Here is a 14,905-nt window from a genome sequence, read left to right as displayed (position 1 = left end):
GCGACTGCACCAAACACATTTCACCAAAATTATTTTTTACACACGAGCTCCAAAAGAATCATTATATTGACTTTCAATAGATATGTTCGAGTGATAATTTAATAGATTTATTCACTAAAGCACTTTTAATCACAACATTCAAAAAGTTGGTGTATAATATTGGGATGCGTCGACTTAATGATCTTTAATGCTGAATGATGGGGAGCAATTGAATTGAAAAGGTTTGGAAGGACTGTTTGTAATGGGCTTGTCAGTCTCTACTATTGAGGCATTGTTTTGATTTATACTTTTCATTGTTTTTCTCAGTTCCTTTACCATCCATGGTTCGGTTTTACTAAAGGACTTATGTTCCTCATATATCTCTGTATTTCTTGTTGAGGTTTCGGGTATGCCCTGAACTCTCTTTCTTCTTTTTTTGTGATCTTTGAGGAAGATCACTCTCCTTGTACTATATTGTCTATATTTTTTAAATTTTCCACATCTAGGAAAAAAAATAAATAAATTGAAAAGATATTGCCATACTGTATTATTTTTTATTCGCTAAGGCTTTTTCCTATTGGATTTACCTGATAAGGTTTTGATAAGGTTTTAATAAAGTAGTTTTAACAATGCAATACTATTTTCAAATATACAAAAATATTGTATTTTTCTTTTTTCGTTAAGTTTTTATCCATTATCCAATTGAGTGCATTTGATAAAGTAATTTGAATATCACTAAAAAAAGATAAGTGCAATTTAAAATAAGATAAAAATTTAAGTTTCACGCTTAAAAATTTCACTACTTATTTTTCAGTTTTAAACAGAAGTCAAAAGAGAAATAGTATGGTTTGTGTGTGTATAGACGTGAATTGTGAACAAGAATTGAGGAAAAAGAATTGTGAACTGTAAGTAAAATGCTGCCTATAAGTAAGCATGTATTTTTAATTTTTTTTTTTTAAAGATTAAACAGACTCACATCTACGCCCAAACTCGAATCCGATCACCCCATTTGAAATGAAAAAGTCCCGTAAAACTCCAATAGAAGAAAATCCATTGTGTCCTATATTTCCTGTTCAGTATTTTGTCCTATAACAAATCTATTAATTTAAAATCTAATTGGAATATATATATATATATTTTCATTCTCATTTTAATTATTCACGGCTGCTTTCCTATAGTTTTATAACATTCATTTAGTTTTAATTTTTATTCATATTCTCTTTAGCCTGAGCCTCCCCCAATGCGCAATAGAGAGGAATCAAACAAAACAGAAACCAAACACACACTGTTGGAACCACAAAATGCAAAAAGTTCAAACGAACAAAAACTCAGTTGATGTTTGAACACGTTGTTAGCTTGTTGTGATGGCAATGGAATCAAAATCCATAGCCAACGACACTCGTCTCTGCTGCCATCACAGAAATTTGTCTACACGCTCTTCGATTTTTCAGACACCAAATGCATTTTCTTCGATCCGTAAGTATATTAATCAAATTATTATTTTTATTCGTCTTCTTAATCTTTTGGGTTATTGCTTGGTTTCTATTAGGTCTTTGAATTCTAACAAATTCAAATTGTTCGAGTTTATTTCTTGGAGTTTCACTAGGGTTTTCCATTGGTTGTTGAGTATGATTTTTTTATTTTTTATTTTTTTCTTTTCAATCATTGTTTTATTTATTTATTTTTCCAGAAAGATCTCTTGGATCCATGGAGAAGAAGTTCAAGGAGAGACTTTGATTTTCTGGAAACAAAATCTATAAAGTTGGATTTTCTGATTTTTGAGTTCTTTTCTTTGCCATCTTTTTCTGGTTTCTCAATTTCAATTCTACACCATTAGAGAAACCAATGTAGTTATGAACTTCTTTTTGAGTTGATTATAAAATGGCATTAACAGTGCTGAGATTAGTGAACTTGAAACAGACCTAATGTTGGTATTATTTTGCACAAAATAACTGTTCTCACGATTGTCAGCCCAAGTGTTAACAATTGAGTTGATTATATACTATTTATTTCTTCTCTCTATTTGCTGGAATGTAGATTGCAGAATTAAGTCCGTCTATTGTTGGGTTATTTCAGGTTTGCTGGACTTCTCTTCCTAGTGCCTGCTTGTAGGCTTCTAACAGTTTCTTAATGGCAGACTCTAGCTCGGTCGACCTCATCCTAGACTTTCTGCAAAGGAACAAATTTACAAGGGCTGAGGCTGCTTTGCGCAGCGAGCTCAGTAACCACCCTGATACAAATGGATTCATTCGAAAACTTACCGTTGAAGAAAAGGACTCAGTGAAGTTGTTGAGAGAAGAGGATGGTGACAAAACAGATGTGGAAAACCAAGGAACAAGCTCTCAGAACAGTGAAGTTTCTAGGGAACTTATTGTTACAGAGATTGGGTGTGGGACTGTGAGAAATGGGTCCAAGACCAATTGGAAAAGTGCTGGCCCTTTTGCAGACAGAAATAAACTTATTGAATCTGTCGGTACAACCGAGAAGCACCTTGCTTTCTCTAAAGATTTAGAGGATAGTGTGATTGATTTGTGTTTATGGAAGTTAAATCCCAGCAATGGGCTGGTTGATCCTTGCCAGATTGATAGTGACACTATTACAAACAACTTTTCAGAGTTTCAGGTTTCTGAACAGCTAAGGGTTCATTCCCCTGATTCTTCTGATAAGGGTAAAGCCAAAGTGAAATCCAGAGAAGAAACAAAATTTTCTGCTGAAAAGAGAACATCATGGCTTGGGACTGACGTTAAAGCCAATGTGGAATGTAAGCATGAGAGGAATGAAATTAGTGAGCTTAAAGAACTTGATCAGCAACATAAGATTAGTGGTACCCACTCTAAAGACGATTTTGTGGATAAACCTTGGTCAAGGACTGATGCACCGGCACATTCATCATCGGACCTTTGGGAAGATTGTTCGGTCAAAACCATCTTCCCATTTTCCAAAGGAAATATGTCAACTACTTATGATACTGCTTGTGGGTCTGGTGATAAAAAAGAAGGAAAGAGAAAAACTGAGACCAGTGACAATACGGCAGCAAGCAAAGAGCAAGTGGATCATGTGGGAAGACCTTTGTACTTTGGAAACACTCTAGGGAGTTATGAGTGTAACCGTACCAGCAGTTTAGAATTTCCAGTTGTATCTGAGAATCAGAAAGAAGACTTACCTAGGTTGGCACGTGTTAAACTCAAGTTGGAGGACAAATCAATAAATATTAATTGGGATGAAAAACTTGAGCATGATGGATCTGGTTTGAAGCTTACTAATGCTGACAATACCTTTCTTATGGGGTCATTTTTGGATGTTCCTGTCGGACAAGAAATCAACTCTGAAGGTTTGTCTGCATGATAATTATCTCTTTACATGATTATTGTCCACTCAAAAGGATTCTCAATTTGTATTCTAAACTAGCAAGCACAGCAATCTGTATATCACATGGAATCCAGTAATTCTAGTCATTGCATATTGTTGACCATTCATTTGATTTTTCGTTTTTAGCTTTTAGTGATTGTAAGGTACCCCCATCTTGTTTCTGTTCTTGATCTGTCTTTTCTGGTATCTAGTTTCTGGTATTCTTCTGTCTTTCATGAAGGCATATGTATAACTTTTGTTATTTTCTTGAGATAGTTATGCATGTTCACCTTTTAATTTATCTTCTCATCATATTTCCTCTTCTCTCTGCACACAGGGACGGAGCCACTGCCAGCTGCCCCCACTCATTTTTTTTTTTTTTTTTAAATTTGATTTTATATACACATCTTTTCATAGTTCTAAAACCACCCTTTCTTAAACTTGTCAAAAACATAAACTGCCCCACTCAATTTTTTTATTTAATATATTTTTTTATTTTGTGTACAGATCTTTTCGTAATTCTAAAATCGCCCCTTCTTATAATTATCGAAAACCCTTTTATTGTAACACCCTTTCTCAAAATACACCCATCTACCTAGTCTTTTTCTTTGATTTCTGAATCTCTCTCTTCTTTTTATAGTTAAGCTACATCACAACCAAACTCAAACACACATACCCTAAGGGGACTTGAACCCTCGCTTTCACTTGAAAACAGAAGAAGATACAACTTGGGCCAAATACTTAGTGGCAACTCTATGTTCCTTTGAAGAAAGAAACGTGACGGGAGAGGAATTTAAAAAACTCTCTTTCATTTCATATCTTAACACTCAATCAGAACACAAGAATCCAAATCCCCTTTCTTCAAGGAGTGAGGTTATCATGCAATGTTTTGAAAACGTGAAAATTTATCGAGTACAATTGTAAATGCACTGAATGAAAAAGTGCTAGTCATTATTTAAGGTTTTTTTTTTTCTATTTTTTTATTTTATTTTTTATTTTTTTATTTTTAAGTTAATTTTTTTTCCCTCTTATTAGTGTCCAATGTTGCCCCTACTAAAACAAATTCTTGGCTCCTTCACTGACTGCACATGACCCATTTATATGGTGGTGTATGATTCATCATCTATTGATGTGAAGTGAATTATTTCTCTTGACACCTAGTATTAAGACAATCTCTATATAATTAGGTATTAAGAGCTTCTTGGGTGAGGTTGTAACTGGCGTTAGTGCGAATATGTGGTGTGGCAGTGTGGGTCAGTGGTTAGTTTACAAGTCAATTAGTTCAGTTGGAACCTTTCATTCCATCTCATATCTTTTTAAAAATGTCTTACATTGCTTCTGCATTCTTCATCAATAGAGTGGTCTGGAATGTAGGAAATGAGAAAAAAAAAAAAAAAAAAAACACTTGGTAATGAAGTTGTCATCTTTTGGTTTATAAAAACAATTGTTCGGTTTGGTCATTAATGATGACTTCCAGTAATTTCAAGTAAAAAAATGAGAAAGATATTTTCAAGCCAATTTCAAAGTAAAGAAGATGAAAACTTCAAGAGATTTCAGTACTCTTATCTGGTTGAAAATTCTGCAATGTGTTTGAGATAGAAAGTTCAAAAACAAAAGCCACAAACCTTAGCCACAATTTCAAAAAGCAAAATTCCAAATAGTTATGTTGTTACAGATGAAATAAAAATTGAATACATTGCCAAAAGTGAGATTCTACAGAGGCATCATGACAATTCTGAACAAGTCAAGGATCAATTAATGAACCCCAATCAATCTGTTCCTTAGCCGTGTTTCAGAGGCTCTCTCTCTTAGCTGAATAGTGAAAGATTGTCAAAGCATCTGTTTCGGTTGTTTTGAAGAAGGGCAATAATATTTCGGCCTTGTAAGAGACTCTTTGAGCAAAGCCTGCAGCGCTAGTTACCCGCTTGCCAGCTGCTTGCACTGGCTTGGCACCAAAGGCTATCTCGATCTCCACTGCAACTCCACGGGAGCTCTGCTCCTCGAAGCCCAGTCCAAAGCTAAAATCCACCACTTAAGTGACTTCTGTCCAACTCCACATATCAGAGCTCTTGCACCATCTGTAGACTATAGCTTGCCAATTCACAAACACACCAAGTTCAGCTGCGGTGGCATTAGTATTGGTTTGGGGATATCCCATGCTGTGATTGAGTGCATTTCACTTTCTTGTCAAGTGGGAAAAATTGCTCGCAGCGAGAGAGAATTTGCAGAGTAACAGAGAGGGAAGAGAGAGAGAGAGAGAGAGAGAAGAGAGAGATAGAGTAGAGAGGTACACAGAGAGAGAGATAGCCGGTCAAAGTTTTTTTTTTTTTTTTTTGATAAATAAGAGTATATTAGAAAGTGTTCAAAAGGGGAATGCATCCCGGGCACTGTACAAGGCCGAAGCCAAAGAAAGGGTCATATGGAGGGTGGCTCCCTCATGTATTGGTGGTGCTTATGGAGGGAGCGGAATAGGTGATCCTTTGATGGGGAGGAGACTCCTATTGGAACATTGAAATTCTATATTATTAGCTCTCTTTTTTGTTGGGTTCGTGAGGGAAATTGTAAATCTTTAGGGGACTTAGTTGATTTTTTGGGTTCATTGAACATTTAAAACCCTATTTGGTCCTTGTGTAGCTTCTCTGGGATGGGTTTCCCCTTTGAACTCTTTCTAATTCAATCTTACTTATCAAAAAATATATATATATCTGCAACTAAAGAGGGAGGCATTTTTGGAACACCGTTAGGGTATTTTGGAGATTTTGCTTCCATTTTTGGTCACAGGACATGTACATGGTGTACTTATTTTATGCAATTTACCCTATGTTAGTATTTAAGGAATATGTTATGAAAACTGAAGCTTAAACCAGTCCATGTTTCCTGATCATGTTGCAGTTGAAAAATGTAAACAAATAATGTTCTTTTTCATTTTCTATTCTTTTATATATTCGTTTGTGTGTGATATTCTTGTGCATCTAATATGTACATAACGAATAACACTTTATTAAGTTTTAGCAGGACGCGGCTTGTGAGAAGGGTAAAAGTACATGTTTGGTAATCATAATAGCCTTAATAGGTGCTTGGCTGCTTACGGTGGTGAATTTTTATAACTTAAGTTTTAGCAGGATGCAACTTGTACAAGGAATGTGATTGATTTGTGAAACAAAAGCATGCAAAAACATCGCTTCTTGAGACAAGTTGGATTCCTTCCAGAAAGGTTACAAATTTGTAGAATCTCAGTTCTGTATTTGGTGCTAGAATTTATGTTTAATCCGTTTCTTGATTTCTTGTTTTCCGTAGGATTTTTCATTTATATATTCACGTTTTCCCTTCTCATATGTAGTAGTCAGCATTAATTTCTGAAATATTTATCTAGGTGGAAGAAGGACTGGAGGAGGCAGTTGGCTATCTGTAAGTCAGGGGATTGTGGAGGACACTTCTGATCTTGTTTCTGGTTTTGCAACTATTGGTGATGGATTGAGTGAATCTGTTGAATATCTGAATGAGTATTGGGACTCTGATGAATATGATGATGACGATGATGTTGGCTACATGAGACAACCTATTGAAGATGAGACCTGGTTTCTGGCTCATGAAATTGATTATCCAAGTGACAATGAGAAGGGAACAGGGAATGGGAGTGTTCCGGACCTCCAAGAAAGATGTCCAACCAAAGATGAGGATAATGATCAATCATTTGCTGAGGAGGATTCTTACTTTTCTGGGGAACGACACTTCCAGTCCAAAAATGTCAATCCAGTTGCAGCTTCAGATGAGTCAGTGAACAAAATATATAGGAGAACTAATGAAAATAATTTGATAGCTCAGTCTAATGGAAAGTTGATCAATGAAGAGGAACTGAATTCGATGCGTGCGGAGCCTGTCTGGCATGGCTTTGTCTCTCAGACAGATGAACTAATCATGCTAGGAGATGGGAAAGTTCTGAATGAGTGTCGAAGGCCTCAACTTGATGATGTTTATGTGGATGATGATCAGCATGGTTCAGTTAGATCTATTGGTGTGGGTATCAACAGTGACGCTGCTGATATTGGCAGCGAAGTGCGGGAAAGTTTGGTTGGAGGTGGTAGTGTGGGAGACTTGGAGTACTTTCATGATAATGATGTTGGTATTGTTGGGTCCAGGCATTCAAATTATGACTCAGATAAGAAATATTATGACATGTCAAACATGGATAGAAAGAGAACAAAGAAACATGATTCTGATAAGTATGTAGCGGGGAATGATAAAGATGCACATACACAGTCAAAAGATCACACAGATGGTGGATTTTTGTTTCCCCCTCCTAGAGATGGGCAATTGGTGCAGACAGGTTCTGATAATTCTTTATGTTCAAATAAGTGCAATGCTGTTTTCAGAAAGGAAACAGGTGATTGTTTGAATACTTTGATGGAAACTGATGACATGGTTTCTTCATGGAGGCGGAAAAGCAGTGACTATTCACTGGTCCAATGTTCAAGGGATGAAAACAATGCCGATGCTGTTGGATCAGCAAATTCTAACCTTTCACTTACAAATTATGGTTATGCTGAAAGCGATCATGTCAAGAAAAAAGAGGTTGAAAAAAGTGTTGGTGCAAGAGAAGAAAATCCAGGGGTATTGCTGGAGGATGAAGAAGCAGCTGCTGTGCAAGAGCAAATAAAGCAGATAAAGGCTCAGGAGGAGGAATTTGAAACCTTCGATCTTAAGATTGTGCATAGGAAAAACAGGCACGAATTCTTTAATCTATAGACATTTGAATTATGAAATAATTACTGCTCATCATTTGCTGAGGAATTTTTATATTGGGCTTAGAACTTCTACCTTTTGCAAGATTCAAAAACCACCTGCATAAATGTACAAAATAGTTTGCCAGGACTTCCGAAGTTGCGATCTTAGTTTCTTTTTGTTTGTAAACATGGTAAATTTACACCAAAATACTATAAACTCAAAGATGCTAATTGTTTTATAGTGGACAAATTTTCATATTGCACTTGGGGTGGCTGCCACTTAAAAAAAATCATGTTTTTATCTACTGAAAATTAGTTTGTGAGGGCTTCTAAAATTGTGAACTTTATTCCATTTTTTTCCTTTTAAATGTAATTATTGCTTCATTCAATGGTAAAAACTCTGGCTGTTAAATGTGATAAAGCTTAGGAAGCCACATTTTGTTGAAAAATCTGGAGAGTAGGTTTATCCTTTATACACAATTCACTGCTCACAACACCATGAAAACCATCCTGGTAGTGGCTAAGAAATTTATATATGCATAAAGTCATTAACATTTTTTGGTAGGTAAGATGCACACCTAACTCTCTCACACACACACATTTGCCTTGCTGCTTGCTACTCATATTTCTCAGCCATCGACTCAAATCTGACTCCAACCCTATTGTCATCTTGTTCAGTTACTGCCTCAAATATCAACAATTTACTTATAAATATAAACCCAAACCAACAAAGCCTTTTCACAACTATTTGGGATCGGCTACATGAAGTTTGTTTCACCATTCCCTCTATTTAAGTCACCGTCTCAGTTAAACCACATGCTATCATATCTTTCCTAATAAGCTCAATCCATGCAGTTTTTGTCTTTCACATTACCTATCGTTAATAAGGACCACGCCACCTAGTCTAACTGGTGCACTTATTTGCCGTTGCTGCATATGGCCAAACCATCTTAATCAATTCTCTCTTATTTTATCTCACAAAATATGTTCTTTCTAATTTTATCCTTTGACTTGCCACACATCTATCTCGACATTTGCATTTCTGGCACTCGTTCTACAAATAATTTTTTTTAGCTGTTGTTCCGTTAAGGGTTGGTCTAATAACAGTTTTATAAAAATTTACTTTTCAATTTTATGGGTATATGCTGATCAATATAAAGATGTCAGAAGCACTCTTCCATTTCAGCTGTGTTGCTTAAATTCTATGATTGACATTGTCCTCAATTTGTCTCTCTATGTGCATAATTGTGCCCCGGAAACAAAAATATGTGTTTTTTGGTACCTCTTGACCCTTGATCTTCACTACATCCTAATTTTTATATCTAGTTATCCTAAAGTTACACTTCGTACATTCAATTTTACTGCTACCTAACTTAAACCATCTTGAATCTAGAGTTTCTGTCCAAATCTTTAGTTTTTCAAAACAATGTCATCAGCAATAAGCAGATACTAAGGGATCTCATCTTAAATGTGTTTTTGTAGTTGATTAATAGTTAAGGCAAAGGGTAAACCTACAATAATTGAGAATTCACTTGTTTCTTCTACAATTTATACTATAGTCACTGTTTCACAATACATGTCTTTTAGCACATCATTATATATCTAAAACCCACCATTTTATGTAACGTGGGACCATTGTAGGCTTTCATTAAATCTCTATAAACTAGTGTAGATCTTTCTTTTTTTCTTCGTGCCTTTCTATTAGTCTTCTCAATAAATAGATAGCTTCCCTTGTGACCTTGTCAACATAAATTCAATTTTATTGTCCAACACCCTGGTTTCATGCCTTAGTCATTGTACAGCAACTCTCCGCAAAGGTTAATAAGATGACTCATTAATTTGATACCACGATAAGTTGGTAACTTTGAATATCCCCTCTATTTTTTTATGGGTACTAAAATACTTTAAAGTAATTCATAGCGCATTTTAAATTTAAATCATTTTTTAACTCATTAAGCATTTTTGGTCTCTTTGAGAGTTTAGAGGCCCTATTAGGCCTTGTGTATCTTCTAAGGGATGCGTTCCCCTTTTGACCGCTTCTTTTATACAAATTTTAGTTATCAAAAAAAAAAAAAAAAAAAAAAAATCATTATTATTTTATTTAACAGTTTTGTTAGCCAAAATACACCATCATCACCTAAACCCTTCCAAGCTGCATTCCGAATACTATAAGGTTCTAAAGCCCCCCCTTTTTTTTCATCTTATTCAGTGCCTTTTTCACCTTTCATATGCTGATCCAGCTATAAGTTTTCTCTAATCTCCCAGGGTAACCGTATTTTGCGAAACCTACTCTTCCTATATGATTTTCATTCAACAGCGCTTCACTTTTGTAGGTTTTCTTTCTTTCTCTAATTTCATCATCATTCACTAAAACCTTTACATTCTTACTCCTTAGCTTTCTTTCTTTCTCTAATTTCATTATCGTTCACTAAAACCTTTACATTATTATTTATTTATTTATTTTGGTAATTTTTAAATTCTTACTGTTGATGCACTTAATATCGTTAAATCTCTAGCCTTATCTCTTTACACAGCCGGTCTCAAAACTGGAAAAAGGAGAATGAACATAAGTAGCTTGATAGCTAATGTAAGACTTTCGTCATTTCTATAGGAACATTAATTTACTTAAAAACAGAGTTTAGCTAATTAGTAAGACTTATTTTTGATAAGATTTCATTAAAGGCGCTCAAGAGGGGAGTGCTTCCAAGAGAATACACAAAAAGCTGAGTTTAGCTAATCAGTAAGATCAAACCACAAATCAATTGACTTCAATTTAAAATAAGATTAATTTGATTTTAGAATGGACTTCTGATTTCATTTGTGAGGTCTTCTCGATTTATTGATTAATCAGACTTTTGGTTATGCGATTGGCAAAGAGAAAATAACATTGCCTGCTGCTGCTGCTACCAATGCAGGGTACTGGGATTGATATTGATCTTGGCGTTGAGTGTAAATTGGCTGCTCTCGTCGTTGGACTAGAAGTCATGTCATATTAGGAGATTCTTCTCTCTCAAATACTGATCAGTTACTATGATTCACTGTAATAATATCATCAGTTGGTAAAGTAATTGAATGGTGACAATTATTGTGCTAAAAGAGTAATTAGCAGGACTCATTGGATTTTCCTTGTTTAAGCTGATAATAGCTAATCAATCTTTTTTCTTCTCTTAAAATTTGAAGATGGGATTTTGGAAGATTGCGAGTAGTTTGGTCTCTCTTTTAGATTCTTAGAAGCAAATTGAATTTCAATTCTAGGATGTGTTTTAGAGAGGTTCTTTATTTATCATTTGGTATAAGAATTCATTTTCCCAGAGGAAAATTGTGATGTGTGGTTATTGGGGGCAAGCTTGGTGAGCTTGTGGTATACTACAAAAGTTGGATATGATTCTAGGTTGGCCTTGATGATGTTTCATTGGAATGTCAGCATCTGAAGGTTTTGTTTTTCCCTACCTTTTGTTTTTCTTACTTTAATAAATTATAAAATTTGCTTAAATAAAAAAAGTTCATTCTGTAAGTGGCAGAAACTACCTCATAAGTTCAACTTCCCTTAGTATAAATTTGGTTCTTGGAGTGCCTCCAGTATATGCTTGAGACTTGCTTCCAATCAGTGGTGGAGCCAGAATATTTCTTCAGTTGGGTCGACCCTGAATAATAGTATGATTAAATATTTTTTTTGAATCAAATAATGAATACAAATATATAAATGTCAAATACCATATAGCATTGATAAAGTGGTTATCGTATGGAGATTTCAGAACATAAAAATTCATTGAATATGAAATATGTAATATCAAATATGAAATTGTTATGGTACTTGTTGTGGTAAAGAGAACTAAAAGAAAAAGTCTAGAAAAGAAAACAAGCCATTAGAAACCTAGTTGCTAAGGTGATATTTTATAAAACTAAAAATTAATACTTAAAATTTTTTCATGGTAAGATTAATACTTAAAATTTTAAGAGCTGAATTTTTAAACATTTAAGTTATAAATGCTATCTAGAATTTTCTTTATACTAAGTGTTTAGTGCTTAAAAATAAGCAAAGTCTCAATCACTTAAATTTGAAAAGAAATTTATTTATTTTTAAGTGGTAATAAATTGTGTTATAAAATGTACTTAATCAAATAATATTTAACTTATTCAAACTTGAGTGAGGAATTGAGTTATTAGACAACACCTAAGTTGCATCCTTTTTTTTATTTTGCTTCCGTCTTTGCCTTAAGATTTTCTATTGGGGCATCTTTACCAGTACCAAAAAATATTCATGCAACGTTAAAAGAAGAAAAGAGTTGAGTTGGCGCAGCTGGCCCATGGTACATGGACTCACATACGTGTGTCGGGTACGGGTACGTATCCATGCGTCGGACGTGTCAGATTACCAAATAGAAGCCACATGGACACTGCTAAATATTTATTTTATTTTCTAGAGTAAAGTAATGTTTTAATGTAAGGTAGAGTTCAATATTGACATTTAACTCATTTTAAAGTAATAATAAAATTGAATGAATGGATATGCTTTTTAAGTACATGTCTAACGAAAAGCGTCTGACACACATCTCATACCCATGTCCAAGCAATATGTGTCTGACACGGGGACATTTACTACATTTGAAGAGTCCATGTAACATAGCAGCTACCTCAACTGGACTCAACGTGGCTCTGCCACTGCTTCCAAAAGAAAGCTCCTAGTTTCAGCTTCTCTTCTCCTCTGATTTTTCTGTTGGAAACTTAAGCTTGCTTTGTTGCCTGAGCTTCTGTTTGTTGTTCAGAACTGGCTTTGAGGAGGACAAGAATTTCCATGTTGTTTTAAATTCAGTCATAGCTGGGCGCTATCATGTTACCGAGTATCTTGGATCAGCTGCATTCAGCAAAGCAATTCAAGCACATGATCTTCATACTGGCATGGATGTGTGTGTGAAGATTATAAAGAACAACAAAGATTTTTTTGATCAGAGCCTTGATGAGATAAAGCTTCTGAAGTTTATCAACAAGCATGATCCTGCTGACAAATTCCATCTTCTCCGACTGTATGATTACTTCTATTACAGAGTAAGTTGATCTATTATATGATGTGTTACTCAATCTTGGTTATTAAGTCGTCATTGTTTTAAAACAAACCCATTTAGGGAAAAAAATGTTTTGATTTTCTAATGTTACTGTTATTTACTTTCCCACGTTGTTGTACTTGTATGATATGTAGTAGGTCCATTTCCTTTTCCTTCTCCTACCAGGCACTTAATTTAGGGTGAGGGGCATATCATACTTGTACTCTTTCAATTAACTAACTTATTATGAGAGGTATATAAGTAATATAATTTATTCTCTATTTAATAATCACTATCAGAACTAATATCAAATAAACTCATGCATTAAATTATCTAAGAAAGTATAATCATCAGATAATTTTTTTTTAACTGAATCTAATTGCTTAATATCCATAATTCTACTTGTAGATCAATTCTCTATATTGAGTAACATGCTCTGATACCAATTATGGGATTAGAGGACTGTCATTACCCAAGGCTCTGATAACAATTGTAAAATATGAGATTCTGACCCAAGGGCTCTGATATGTCAAAGTACGCATGGTTAATTAGACCTAGGGTGGGGTGAATAATTTTAATGAATGCCAATTTCCCACTGACCTTTTAAAATATGGTTAATGTTTATTTAATTTCAATTAATTAGTTCGATTGGTGTTTCAAATGACATAAACACATATAACTCAAAATAAAGTAGAGCCATGAGATTTTTTACTTTGATGAGGCTTTTGAGACAGATAAGGGTTGAGTGTCAGGCGGAAATTGCTGAGCTTGCTTTATTGGAGGAAATTTCGTGGAGGCAGAAATCAAGGGCATTGTGGCTTAAGGAAGGGGACAGAAATACGAAATTCTTTCATCGGTTGGCGAATGCTCATATAAGGGGTAGCCATATTGGGAGAATTACGGTGGATGGGTTGCTTCTTTCCAAGGAGGAAGACATTTGTAGGAGTTTCCTCTTATTATCAGAGTTTGTTCATGGAGACAGAGGATTGGCGTCCTTTGCTAGGGGGATTGTATTTTGATTCTATTTCTGAGTTGGACGGTATCGGTCTGGAAAGGCCATTCTCTGAAGAGGAAGTTTTTAGGGCCTTGAAGAGTTGCAACGGGGACAAAGCCCCAGGTCCGGATGGGTTCTCTATGAGATTTCTTCTTGACAGTTGGGAGATGATGAGGGGGGAGGTTATGGGCACTTTCTCTGCTTTTCACTCACAGGGGCATTTTGAAAAGAGTTTGAATGCGACGTTTATTGCCCTCATTCCAAAGAAGGGGGGAGCGTCAGACGTCAAGGATTTTAGACCTATCAGTTTGGTGAGGAGCATTTATAAGTTGATTGCTAAGGTTCTGGCCTCGAGATTGAGGGAGGTGTTGGACTCATTTCAGATTCTCAGAATGCTTTTGTAGGAGGCTGTCAGATTCTTGATTCTGTCCTTATTGCTGGCAAGTGCGTGGATTCTAGACTCAATTATGGGGTGCCTGGTGTTCTTTGTAAATTGGACATAGAGAAGGCTTATGACCACGTTCGTTGGAGTTTCCTTATCTACCTTTTGGAGAGGATGGGGTTTGGAGAGAAATGGAGGAAATGGATTGAGTTTTGCATTTCTAGTGCTCGGTTTGCTTTCCTTGTGAATGGAGCTTCGATAGGCTTCTTTGGCAGTTCGAGAGGGCTAAGACAGGGGGATCCGTTGTCTCCTTTCCTTTTCCTTATTGTGATGGAGGCCTTTAGCAGAATGATGTCAAGGGTAGTTGACTTGGGTTTCTTGAGAGGCTTCAGGGTGGGCAGGGATGCTGCGAGTCAGTTGGCGAATTCCCATTTGA

At 35.4% G+C, this 14,905-nt stretch overlaps 1 protein-coding gene across 3 annotated transcripts in view; it reads left to right on the top strand.

Annotated features, from left to right (window-relative positions):
- Positions 1-1,156: 1,156 nt before the first annotated feature.
- Positions 1,157-14,905, top strand: part of LOC132285968 (uncharacterized) — a 36,739-nt gene continuing 22,990 nt past the window's right edge. Inside the window, exons 1-4 of one of the 3 annotated variants that reach the window (XR_009472642.1) lie at positions 1,157-1,455; positions 2,117-3,310; positions 6,701-8,051; positions 12,818-13,097. Coding sequence is in view for 2 of the 3 variants with exons in the window: in XM_059788211.1 (XP_059644194.1) it covers positions 1,344-1,455; positions 2,117-3,310; positions 6,701-8,051; positions 12,818-13,097 (2,937 nt within the window). In the remaining variant the exon portion in view is untranslated. Of the gene's footprint in view, positions 1,456-2,055; positions 3,311-6,700; positions 8,052-12,817; positions 13,098-14,905 lie in introns of all 3 variants that reach the window. The other 2 variants (XM_059788211.1, XM_059788212.1) reach the window with 2 other exon arrangements.

This window comes from Cornus florida, unplaced genomic scaffold, assembly GCF_030987335.1.
Source record: "Cornus florida cultivar Cherokee Brave unplaced genomic scaffold, ASM3098733v1 CherokeeBrave_3.0.0_Hap2_Chr11, whole genome shotgun sequence".
In the NCBI taxonomy this organism is placed as follows: domain Eukaryota; kingdom Viridiplantae; phylum Streptophyta; class Magnoliopsida; order Cornales; family Cornaceae; genus Cornus; species Cornus florida.
This window is presented reverse-complemented; position numbering and strand designations above follow the sequence as displayed.